Here is a 12886-nt window from a genome sequence, read left to right as displayed (position 1 = left end):
ACAGATTGTTTGGTAAACGTATAGCATGTTCTTTATGTTATAGTTATTTGAATGACTCTTACCATAATATGTTACGTTAACATACCAGTTGGTTATTTATGCCTCATATAACGTACACTTATTCAGCCTGTTGTTCACTATTCTTTATTTATTTGAAATTGCCTTTCAAATGTCTAATCTTGGTGTTGGCTTTTATCTAATAAATTTCCCCCCAAAAATGCAACTTATACTCCAGTGCGACTTATATATGTTTTTTTCCTTCTTTATTATGCATTTTCTGCAGGTGCGACTTATACTCCGGTGCGACTTATACTCCAAAAATACGGTACTTACATCATGTATGTATTACATGTTATTATGAATGTTACTACATTACATATATACTTACATCAAGTATGTATTAAATATTATAAATGTTACTACATTACATATATACTTACATCAAGTATATATTACATGTTATTATGTTACTACATTATATGTATACTTACATCATGTATATATTAAATGTTATTATATTACATATATACTTAAATCATATATATATTACATGATATTATAAATGTTACTACATTCCATATATACTTACATCATATATATAATACATGTTATTATGAATGTTACTACATTAAATATATACTTACATCATGTATATATTACATGTTATGTTATTACATGACATATATACTCACATCATGTATATATTACATGTTATTATAAATGTTACTACATGACATATATACTTACATCATGTATATATTACATGTTATTATGTTACTACATGACATATATACTTACATCATGTATTTATTACATATTATAAATGTTATTACATGACATATATACTTACATCATGTATATAAAACCTTAATGGAGGTGTTGGGTGTTTTTTTAAGGACTCTATAGACAGAATAGAGCGACTAACATTGGCTTCATTGTAAGCGGACTTTTGATCACATTTGGAGTTAAAATACATTAAAAATTAAAGCTGCAAGCAGCGTTGGTCGGGCCCGCGTATTTGGCAGGTGCTAGTCCTAAGTGTACCAATACTTTTGTCAAGTTTGAGTCCCAAGTGTCCCAATACTTTTGTCCAGTGTAAGTGTCCCAATACTTTTGTCCAGTTGCCCAATGCTTTTGTTCAGTGGTAGTAGTAAGTGTCCCAATACTTTTGTCCAGTGGTAGTCCTAAGTGTCCCAATACTTTTGTCTACTTTTAGTCCGAATTGTCCCAATACTTTTGTCTAGTGTACCTACCTTGTCTGCATTGTGTGGGCACGCTGGTGCTTCCTGCTTTTAAGCAGCCATCTTGAGAAAACAGCAGCGCAGCAGCATCAGCGCAGCAGCATCAGCGCAGCGGTTCTTTGAAGGCTCATAAAATCAAAACCGGAGCAGTTAGAAAGATTCTTGCGATAACTTTTATTTGGAAGGGTTCAATCTCTCTCCTGTGTTAGTTTGAAGCTGAAACGACAAACGCGCTCAGAGGAGATAATGTTTGAAGAGAAGTGACCGGTTCATAAAAAAATTTTGTTTTGAAGGGGAAATTGCAAACTTCCTGTTGATTTTTGCTGAGGGTTGTCAATCTATGAAATGTAGGTCTAAGTGAGACCTACAGAGAGGTTTTTGTTTCATGTCTCTCCGACCTTCCCAGTGGGAGTTACAGGCAGTTTTGTCATTTTTTTCTTCCGAGTTGCAGTTTTGTCGCCGTTTTATTAAAAAATTGCGCTAGAGCGCAATTTTGAGATTTGGGGTTAGGTTTTTTTGTTAGATCGCAATTTTTTGCCAGTCCTGATGTGTGTGTTCAGTTTGGTGAGTTTTGGAGCATGTTAAGAGGGTGAAAATACAGCTCAAAGAGACAAAATTGACTGTTTTTAGTACTTTTTTGTCTTGAAGGGGGAATTGCCAACTTCCTGTTGATTTTTGCCCGAGAATATACTATTATGAAATCTAGGTCTAAGTCAGACCTACATAAAGGTTTTTGTTTCATGTCTCTCCGACCTTCCTAGTGGGAGTTACAGGCAGTCTAGTTTTCTTTTTCCTAGGGGGCGCTAGAGCGCAATTTTGAGTTTTGGGGTTTGGTTTTTTGATAAAAAGTTTTGCCGTTTATTACTGATGTGTGTGTAAAATTTGGTGAGTTTTGAAGTATGTTAAGGGGGTCAAATTACAGCGCAAAGTTGCGGAAGAATAATAATAATAAAGAATAAAACCTTACAAATTCAATAGGTCCTTATGTCCCATTGCATAAGGACTCCCTGTGGGAGTCCTTATGCAATGGGCCATGCGGGCCCTAATAAAAATGTGTTCTTGTCTTACATAATGATTGTGAAAGATGGGCAAAATTCTAAAAAAGTGCAGTTCCTCTGCTGCTAAGTGACTACCCGACTAGATCCTCTCTTTATCTTTGGACTTGGCCTTCTGCGGTGCTGCCGTATCCGGCGATGCTTTCCCTTCCAGCTTGGGACCGGAGTCGAGCCAGGACGCCTTGAACGCCTTCGATTGAGTGACAGGAAGCTTGGGGCCGGGCGTGGCCTCCCTCTCGTCCAAATCGTCAAAGCTCACTTCTTGCACGGCCTCCTGTTTCTTAAAGGAGTCCCGGCGCTCCGACAGAGCCAGCTTCCTCATGACGACCACCTCTTTGGAGTGATGGTTGCCGCGGTGTTGTGGGGAGGAAGAAGAGGCTCCGCCCATCAGGTCCGGGTGGCCTCTTGGCCCCCCGACGCACAGTCCCTGGCGGCCGTGTTCACCAACACATACGAACCCCGTGGCGCTGTCCTCTTCCACGTCTTCGCCCTCGGACAGAGGCACCTCCAGGGTATGGCGGCGGGTGCTGTAGGCCTTCCTGTCGCCGTGGTAGCCGCCCGTCGCTTTATCGCCGGTCAGCCTCTCCGCCGACTGCACCCTCTTGAGGAGCGGCGAGCGCGGCGGCTCGGCACTGCGGGGACGCACGGAGTGGCGGGCAATAGTGGGAGGGGACAGTGTCTTACCGTGAAAGCCCTGCAGGGACCTGGGGTGGCTGGGGAGGCAGGAGGGCGAGCACTGAGGAGACAGAGGCTGAGGAGGCGGGATGCAGGCCAGCGGCGACGGAGGGATGCTGCTGGTGGACTTGCAGCGACCCGCCTTGGTGTAGCGGCCCAGGACGTGAAGGGAGCTGGGACGGGCCTGGGGGACTGGTGAGTTGGGGGAGCTGGAGCAGGGAGAGGAACTGGAATCTGTACGGACAAAGACACAGTTGAAGAACTTTATAGGCCATTGTTTTTCAAACATACAGTCTGGTGTGCCGTGGGAGATGATCTAATTTCACCTATTTGGGTTCAAAATATTTTTGGCAAACTTGTGATTATAGTCTGCAAATGATGTGTTGTTGTTGAGCATACTTGCCAACCCTCCCGGATTTTCCGGGAGACTCCCGAAATTCAGCGCCTCTCCCGAAAACCTCCCGGGACAAATTTTCTCCCGAAATTCAGGCGGAGCTGGAAGCCACGCCCCCTCCAGCTCCATGCGGACCTGAGTGACGTCAGGTGCGCAACACCAAGTAAATCGTTGGCCAACCAAAAAGTAACCCCAGTGCGCTATAGCCAACATTCACCAGGAGATGGCAACAGACAAACATAGATCACTATTACATTCCTCCCCTTTTAGAAATGTATAGAAGTTACTCAAAATAAATAAACAACCCAACCAAAAAATGCAGCAGCTCAATTAATTAAACTGTACTTAAGCCACATTCTTTTCTTTTTTTTTTTTTTAGTACTGAACTCTTAACCCTCATTTGTAAAAAAAATAACATGCTTATTATACAAACAGTATTTGTACACCTTTAACACAGATTTTTATACTGTCTTCAGAGATTCAGTTTTTTTGGTGGTACTCGAAACCTTTCTGGGTACCTGCGAAAGGGTGTTCAGCATGGTTGGAAAAATAGTGACAGAGAATAGAACAAGGATGGACAATTCAACCCTTAACTCAACAATGAGTAGATGAGTGTTATGTGTGTGTACCGTATTTTCCGCACTATAAGGCGCACCTAAAAACCACAAATTTTCTCAAAAGCTGACAGTGCGCCTTATAACCCGGTGCGCTTTATATATGGATAAATATTAAGATTCATTTTCATAAAGTTTAGGTCTCGCAACTACGGTAAACAGCCGCCATCTTTTTTCCCCGTAGAAGAAGCGCGAGGTGCATGCTGGGATATGTGACGTTTCATTTCCATTTGTGTGTTTATGTAAAGACCCCAAAATGGCTCCTATTAAGTGTGTTGTCTGTCTAATTATAAATAATGCAGACGAGGCGTGTTAACTGAGTTCTCAACGTTTACTCACAGCGTGCTCATAACCACATTCTAACTGCCAGCATACAACGCTTCTCAGGGCTACCGCGCATGCTCGTAACTATCGTTGCATGCTGGGTAGTGTAGTTGTTATATTTGCTAGCTCATAACAGCACATTGAGAGACACGCTTACGCGCTTAATTCAATACTCGCCATCATTCCGGGTGGATTGACAAAAGACCTCCAGCCGCTAGATATTGGTGTCAACAGGGCATTCGAAGCTAGACTGCTAACTGCGTGGGAACAATGGATGACAGAAGGCGAACACACCTTCACTAAGACGAGGAGGCAGCGCCAGACGACGCCAACATCTGCCAGTGGATCGTAAATTTGCCCAACTTTTCACTTCGGACACCGAAGACGAAGGATTTACGAATGAAGAATAACTTCAGAAAGTGAGCGCTATGTTTATTTTGTGTGTTGTGACATTAACGTTCGAGCAACATTATGTTGCTATTGCTCTGCACTATTTTGAATTTTACTATGTTTGTGATTGCACATTTGCGTACATTTTGGGAGTGAACAGAGTTGTTAGAACGCTGGTTTTTAATATATTATTAAAGTTTGACTGACCTATCTGACTGTTTTTTTGACATTCCCTTTAGCGCAGCGTAGGCGCGGCTTATAGTCCGGGGCGGCTTATTGGTGGACAAAGTTATGAAATATGCCATTCATTGAAGGTGCGGCTAATAATCCGGTGCGCCTTATAGTGCGGAAAATACGGTATATGTGTAAATAAATGAACACTGAAATTCAAGTATTTCTTTTATTTATATATATATATATATATATATATATATATATATATATATATATATATATATATATATATAATATATATAATAAAATAAATATATATATAGCTAGAATTCACTGAAAGTCAAGTATTTCCTATGTATATATATATATATATATATATATATATATATATATATATATATATATATATATATATATATATATATATATGTATATATATATATGAGAAATATTTGACTTGGTGAATTCTAGCTGTAAATATACTCCTCCCCTCTTAGCCCCGCCCCCAATCACGCCCCCAGACTATGGCGCCGTACCTGTCGTCAAAACTCCAAAGACCGACTGCACAGTTGCACAATAAAAGCTCTGCTTCATCCTGCCTGCGCTACCAAAATAAGAGTCTCAGAAAGCTGGCGTGCACAAGCTAGCAAGCTACGGAGTTTGCCGACAATGTATTTCTTGTAAAGTGTATACAAAGGAGTACGGAAGCTGGACAAATAAGATGCCAAAAACCAACCACTTTCATGTGGTATTGGACAGAAAGGAGGACTTTTTTTTCTCCTCCATTCGAAAATGCGGACGTTATCACCACTGTCTGATTCCAATCAATGCAAGTCATCACAATCAGGTAAAACTGAAATATTCTTGATTGCTAAAACAAAGTAGATGCGGGAAATATCGCTCAAAGGAAGACATGAAACTGCTACAGGAAAATACCAAAAAAAAGAGAAAAAGCCACCAAAATAGGAGCGCAAGACAAGAACTAAAACACTACACACAGGAAAACAGCAAACAACTCCAAATAAGTCGGGGGGTGATGGGACAGGTGGTGACAGTACACCTACTTTGAGACAAGAGCTATAGTGATGCATGCTTGGTTATGCTTTAAAGTCATATCCAACAATTGCGACGATGACTTTTTACTGTCAACTGAGTTTCTTTTTTTAATGATTTCTGCTGGTGGTGTGCCTCCGCATTTTTTCAACGCAAAGAATGTGCCTTGGCTCAAAAAAGGTTGAAGAACATTGCTATAATAGAACAAATTGAAGGGTTACTATATTGGGTGGAATTAGTGTAAGTCACTATGTGTTATTTCTTGTTTAAAAGGTTGGATATAGTTTTTCTTATAATCTAAATATAAAAATATTCAATTGATTAATAGTAATTCTACTTTGAGGAAGTTATCGGTCCCAAACAACCGCAATAAGGTCCTTCATACCGACAGCCATCAGACTGTATAATGCATATGTTCCTTCTTGACTGTACTTAAATGTAGAGTATATGTATATTATTCACATGTGAATAATGCTGTATAATAGACTGTATTTATATTATTCACATGAGAATAATGCTGTATAATAGACTGTATTTATATTATTCACATGTGAATAATGCTGTATAATAGACTGTATTTATATTATTCACATGTGAATAATGCTGTATAATAGACTGTATTTATATTATTCACATGTGAATAATGCTGTATAATAGACTGTATTTATATTATTCACATGAGAATAATGCTGTATAATAGACTATTTATATTATTTACATGTGAATAATCCATAAACGTGGACGCATGTGAAAAAGTGTACTATATTTATCTGTACAGTAATCTATATATTTATTTATTTTATATATATATTTATATATTATTTATATATATTTATTTATTTATATGTGCACCTTATTGCTTTTTTATCCTGCACTACCATGAGCTTATGTAACGAAATGTTGTTCTTATCTGTGCTGTAAAGTTCAAATTTGAATGACAATAAAAAGGAAGTCTAAGTCTAAGTCTAATGCTGTATAATAGACTATATTATTCACATGTGAATAATGCTGCATAATAGACTATTTATATTATTTACAAGTGAATAATGCTGTTTAATAGACTGTATTTATATTATTCACATGTGAATAATGCTGTATAATAGACTGTATTTATATTATTCACATGTGAATAATGCTGTGTAATAGACTTTCTATATTATTCACATGTGAATAATGCTGTATAATATACTGTATTTATATTATTTACATGTGAATAGTGCAGTATAATAGACTGTATTTATATTATTCACATGTGAATATTGCTGTATAATAGACTGTATTTATATTATTCTCATGTGAATAATGCTGTATAATAGACTATTTATATTATTTACATGTGAATAATGCTGTATAATAGACTGTATTTATATTATTTACATGTGAATAATGCTGAGACTGTATTTATATTATTCACATGTGAATAATGCTGTATAATAGACTGTATTTATATTATTCACATGTGAATATTGCTGTATAATAGACTGTATTTATATTATTCTCATGTGAATAATGCTGTATAATAGACTATTTATATTATTTACATGTGAATAATGCTGTATAATAGACTGTATTTATATTATTTACATGTGAATAATGCTGAGACTGTATTTATATTATTCACATGTGAATAATGCTGTATAATAGACTGTATTTATATTATTCACATGTGAATAATGCTGTATAATAGACTTTCTATATTATTCACATGTGAATAATGCTGTATAATATACTGTATTTATATTATTTACATGTGAATAGTGCAGTATAATAGACTGTATTTATATTATTCACATGTGAATAATGCTGTATAATAGACTGTATTTATATTATTCACATGTGAATAATGCTGTATAATAGACTGTATTTATATTATTTACATGTGAATAATGCTGTATAATAGACTGTATTTATTTTATTTACATGTGAATAATGCTGAGACTGTATTTATATTATTCACATGTGAATAATGCTGTATAATAGACTTTCTATATTATTCACATGTGAATAATGCTGTATAATATACTGTATTTATATTATTTACATGTGAATAGTGCAGTATAATAGACTGTATTTATATTATTCACATGTGAATAATGCTGTATAATAGACTGTATTTATATTATTCACATGTGAATAATGCTGTATAATAGACTGTATTTTTATTATTTACATGTGAATAGTGCAGTATAATAGACTGTATTTATATTATTCACATGTGAATAATGCTGTATAATAGACTGTATTTATATTATTCACATGTGAATAATGCTGTATAATAGACTATTTATATTATTTACATGTGAATAATGCTGTATAATAGACTGTATTTATATTATTTACATGTGAATAATGCTGAGACTGTATTTATATTATTCACATGTGAATAATGCTGTATAATAGACTGTATTTATATTATTCACATGTGAATAATGCTGTATAATAGACTGTATTTATATTAATCACATGTGAATAATGCTGTATAATAGACTTTCTATATTATTCACATGTGAATAATGCTGTATAATATACTGTATTTATATTATTTACATGTGAATAGTGCAGTATAACAGACTGTATTTATATTATTCACATGTGAATAATGCTGTATAATAGACTGTATTTATATTATTCACATGTGAATAATGCTGTATAATAGACTGTATTTATATTATTCACATGTGAATAATGCTGTATAATAGACTATTTATATTATTTACATGTGAATAATGGTGTATAATAGACTATTTATATTATTCACATGTGAATAATGCTGTATAATACACTGTATTTATATTATTTACATGTGAATAATGCTGTATAATAGACTGTATTTATATTATTTACATGTGAATAATGCCGAGACTGTATTTATATTATTCACATGTGAATAATGCTGTATAATAGACTGTATTTATATTATTCACATGTGAATAATGCTGTATAATAGACTTTCTATATTATTCACATGTGAATAATGCTGTATAATATACTGTATTTATATTATTTACATGTGAATAGTGCAGTATAATAGACTGTATTTATATTATTCACATGTGAATAATGCTGAGAGTGTATTTATATTATTCACATGTGAATAATGCTGTATAATAGACTTTCTATATTATTCACATGTGAATAATGCTGTATAATAGACTGTATTTGTATTATTCACATGTGAATAATGCTGTATAATAGACTGTATTTATATTCATTACATGTGAATAATGCTGTATAATAGACTGTATTTATTTTATTTACATGTGAATAATGCTGAGACTGTATTTATATTATTCACATGTGAATAATGCTGTATAATAGACTGTATTTATATTATTCACATGTGAATAATGCTGTATAATAGACTATTTATATTATTCACATGTGAATAATGCTGTATAATAGACTGTATTTATATTATTCACATGTGAATAATGCTGTATAATAGACTGTATTTATATTATTTACATGTGAATAATGCTGAGACTGTATTTATATTATTCACATGTGAATAATGCTGTATAATAGACTTTCTATATTATTCACATGTGAATAATGCTGTATAATAGACTGTATTTATATTATTCACATGTAAATAATGCTGTATAGTATTTATTGTCTATCATGAGCGAACTGTGGTGCTGAAATTCCCCCAGGGATCAATAAAGTAATTTTTATTCTCTTATATTCTAATAAACAAGGGACGACTTTAGTTGCACTAAGAGAAAAGGGGACTAATTACATTTGCACGCCACGCTTCTCAGTTTTTTTATTTGTGAAATCATTAATCATTCTCCATCTACTTGAAAATTGTGTGCCGCTTTGTGTCGGTCTTTCACATAACATCCCCCAACGATAAATTAATGTTTGTGGTTGTGATGTGAGAAAATGTGGAACAGTGTGCATACTTTTTCAAGCCGCAGTCGCAACACGGCTGCAAACTTCAACTTTTGTGTTTGAATTTTGTTGTGGATACAGCATTCTGTCTCACCTCCAGAGTGGTCAGGAGCGGGGGAGCGGCAGGGCGTGGAGGGGCCAGGAGAGATGGACTGTGTGGGGGAGCCAGAGAGGCTGTCACTGGATGACTGGTGGAACCCGGACGAGAAGCTGCGACTACTTTGCATGGGCGGAGGAGGCGTGTGTTTAGAAAGCTTCTTCAAGATGCTACGGCGCCGGCTGCAGTGGAAAAAAACAAAACCACTAATAGTTTCTATGGAGTGCAATAATGACCAATCTGCTCATGCGGAAATGCTCGTGTACCTGTCCTGGCCGTCTCTCCTCTTGCTCTTCTTGCTACGCCGGGCCATCTTAGCCTTGTAGCTCGTCTTCCGGGCAGGACCCACCTTGATGGAAGTGTTCTCCAAAGCAGTCGTCTGCAGGGTCACCCGGTTGCCACTCTGTTAAAAATAGTGCATTTTGATCAACTACAACACTGATTTCAAGCCCAGAGTGCAGAAGTGGGTAGTAACACGCTACATTTGACATGTCAACTTGATGTGTATCATATTTACACATGAGAAAATGTTGTTGTGAGCTGTGAGGTGTGTCTGTTAAAATCATGGTTGTTTTCACAAATGAGGACAGATGTAAACGAGAGCATGTATTGTCTATGTGTGATCATGTAAATGAGGTGTGGTTGTAATTAGAGATGTCCGATAATATCGGGCTGCCGATATTATCGGCCGATAAATGCTTTAAAATGTAATATCGGAAATTATCGGTATCTGTTTCACAAAGTAAAATGTATCACTTTTTAAAACGCCGCTGTGTACACGGACGTAGGGAGAAGTACAGAGCGCCAATAAACCTTAAAGGCACTGCCTTTGCGTGCCGGCCCAATCACATAATATCTACGGCTTTTCACACACACAAGTGAATGCAATGCATAATTGGTCAACAGCCATACAGGTCACACTGAGGGTGGCCGCATAAACAACTTTAACACTGTTACAAATATGCGCCACACTGTGAACCCACACCAAACAAGAATGACAAACACATTTCGGGAGAACATCCGCACCGTAACACAACATAAACACAACAGAACAAATACCCAGAACCCCTTGCAGCACTAACTCTTCCGGGATGCTACAATATACAGTACACCCCCCGATACCCCCTACCCCCCCCCACCTCAACATCCTAGAGCATGTCCCAAATTCCAAGCTGCTGTTTTGAGGCATGTTAAAAAAAAAAAAAAATGCACTTTGTGACTTCAATAATAAATATGGCAGTGCCATGATGGCATTTTTTTCCATAACTTGAGTTGATTTATTTTGGAAAACCTTGTTACATTGTTTAATGCATCCAGCGGGGCATCACAACAAAATTAGGGGTCGGGGTGTATATTGCAGCCCGGAAGAGTTAGGGCTGCATGGGATTCTGGGTATTTGTTCTGTTGTGTTTATGTTGTGTTACTGTGCGGATGTTCTCCCGAAATGTGTTTGTCATTCTTGTTTGGTGTGGATTCACAATGTGGCGCATATTTCTAACAGTCCATCCATCCATCCATCCATCTTCTTCCGCTTATCCGAGGTCAGGTCGCGGGGGCAGCAGCCTAAGCAGGGAAGCCCAGACTTCCCTCTCCCCAGCCACTTCGTCCAGCTCCTCCCGGGGGATCCCGAGGCGTTCCCAGGCCAGCCGGGAGACATAGTCTTCCCAACGTGTCCTGGGTCTTCCCCGTGGCCTCCTACCGGTCGGACGTGCCCTAAACACCTCCCTAGGGAGGCGCTCGGGTGGCATCCTGACCAGATGCCCAAACCACCTCATCTGGCTCCTCTCGATGTGGAGGAGCAGCAGCTTTACTTTGACAGTGTTAAAGATATTTATACGGGCACCGTCAGTGTAACCTGTATCGCTGTTGGCCAAGTATGCTTTGCATTTACGTGTGTGTGCGCGGGCTGAAGCCGCACATATTTTGTGTTCAGGACGGCACGTTGTTGGAATGGATGAAAAGCAGACGTGACGACAGCTCGTAGAGGACGATAAACGCAGTGCCTTTAAAGTACGCCCCCAAGACTGTAGTCCGGGTGGACTACGAGATATAATGACTGATGAACAACTTTGTTCGATAATGAAGGTTGCCTCAGCTCAAAGCCTGAGCCCCGACATTAATGAACTAGCATCCAAGAAAAGATGGCAGGTATCTGGCTTGGGCACATCAGATTAGATCAGTGTGTTGCAAACTGAGCAGTTTAAAGTCCTGAATGGTTGGTTTATTCATTGTTATTTTATTTTCAAATTTATTAGCCTGTGGAAAAAGTTAATGTTGATATTTACCTCAGAAGGCTGCAAATATAAAAGAGGCATTACATTTTTATTTAAATTGTATTTGATATGCCATTGATATTTTGTAATTATTATTATTATTATCTGAAACTCGATTTTGCATGTCACTATAAAGTTATATAAGCCTTGCTTGTTCAATATTCAATGCAAAACTTGTTTGGGTCCCTATTAAAAGGTTAATTTGTTCAACCTTGGCCCGCGGCTTTGTTCACTTTTAAATTTTGGCCCACTCTGTATTTGAGTTTGACACCCCTGCATTAGAGATAAGATCATAAAGACTAGAACTTCACATGCAGCTGTGAAAATAGAAGAAACCAAATGATTTGACAAATCACTCTTTTAGTGCATGGAAATGTACTGACTGTAAAAAAAGTGACATGACGGCACGAGGCAGCACAAATCTTCAATTATTACGTTCAAACTAGTAAAAATAACATTTGTATCATGTGCTGTCATCTGTGTCAGTAGAAATATTCACATTTGACCCTACAAGAATTCCACTTTTAAACATTTTGCAGTAAATTGTATATGATTTTTATATTTTACACACACACCACAATTGTAATGTAAAAACCATTAAAACGGAATATTTACTCTTACTCAAGTGATTATTTTGATGACTATTTTTTACTTGAGTCACGCATCAAGAGTGTTACTAAAACGGCCTTCTTTCATCTCCGT

At 37.0% G+C, this 12886-nt stretch overlaps 1 protein-coding gene across 4 annotated transcripts in view; it reads right to left on the bottom strand.

Moving 5' to 3' along the window:
• Positions 1-12886, bottom strand: part of mast3a (microtubule associated serine/threonine kinase 3a) — a 168298-nt gene that overhangs the window by 6772 nt on the left and 148640 nt on the right. For 3 of the 4 annotated variants that reach the window (XM_061941580.2, XM_061941573.2, XM_061941586.2), the window contains 3 exons: positions 10178-10314; positions 9909-10093; positions 2036-3205 (listed from right to left, as the gene is read on the bottom strand). In XM_061941580.2, coding sequence (XP_061797564.1) covers positions 2379-3205; positions 9909-10093; positions 10178-10314 — 1149 coding nt within the window. In that variant the 3' untranslated portion in view covers positions 2036-2378. Of the gene's footprint in view, positions 1-2035; positions 3206-9893; positions 10094-10177; positions 10315-12886 lie in introns of those variants that run through there. The other variant, XM_061941594.1, reaches the window with a different exon arrangement.

This window comes from Nerophis lumbriciformis, linkage group LG03 (genome assembly GCF_033978685.3).
Source record: "Nerophis lumbriciformis linkage group LG03, RoL_Nlum_v2.1, whole genome shotgun sequence".
Classification (NCBI taxonomy): domain Eukaryota; kingdom Metazoa; phylum Chordata; class Actinopteri; order Syngnathiformes; family Syngnathidae; genus Nerophis; species Nerophis lumbriciformis.
The sequence above is the reverse complement of the archived record's forward strand: the minus strand, read 5'-3'. Positions and strand labels throughout refer to the sequence as shown.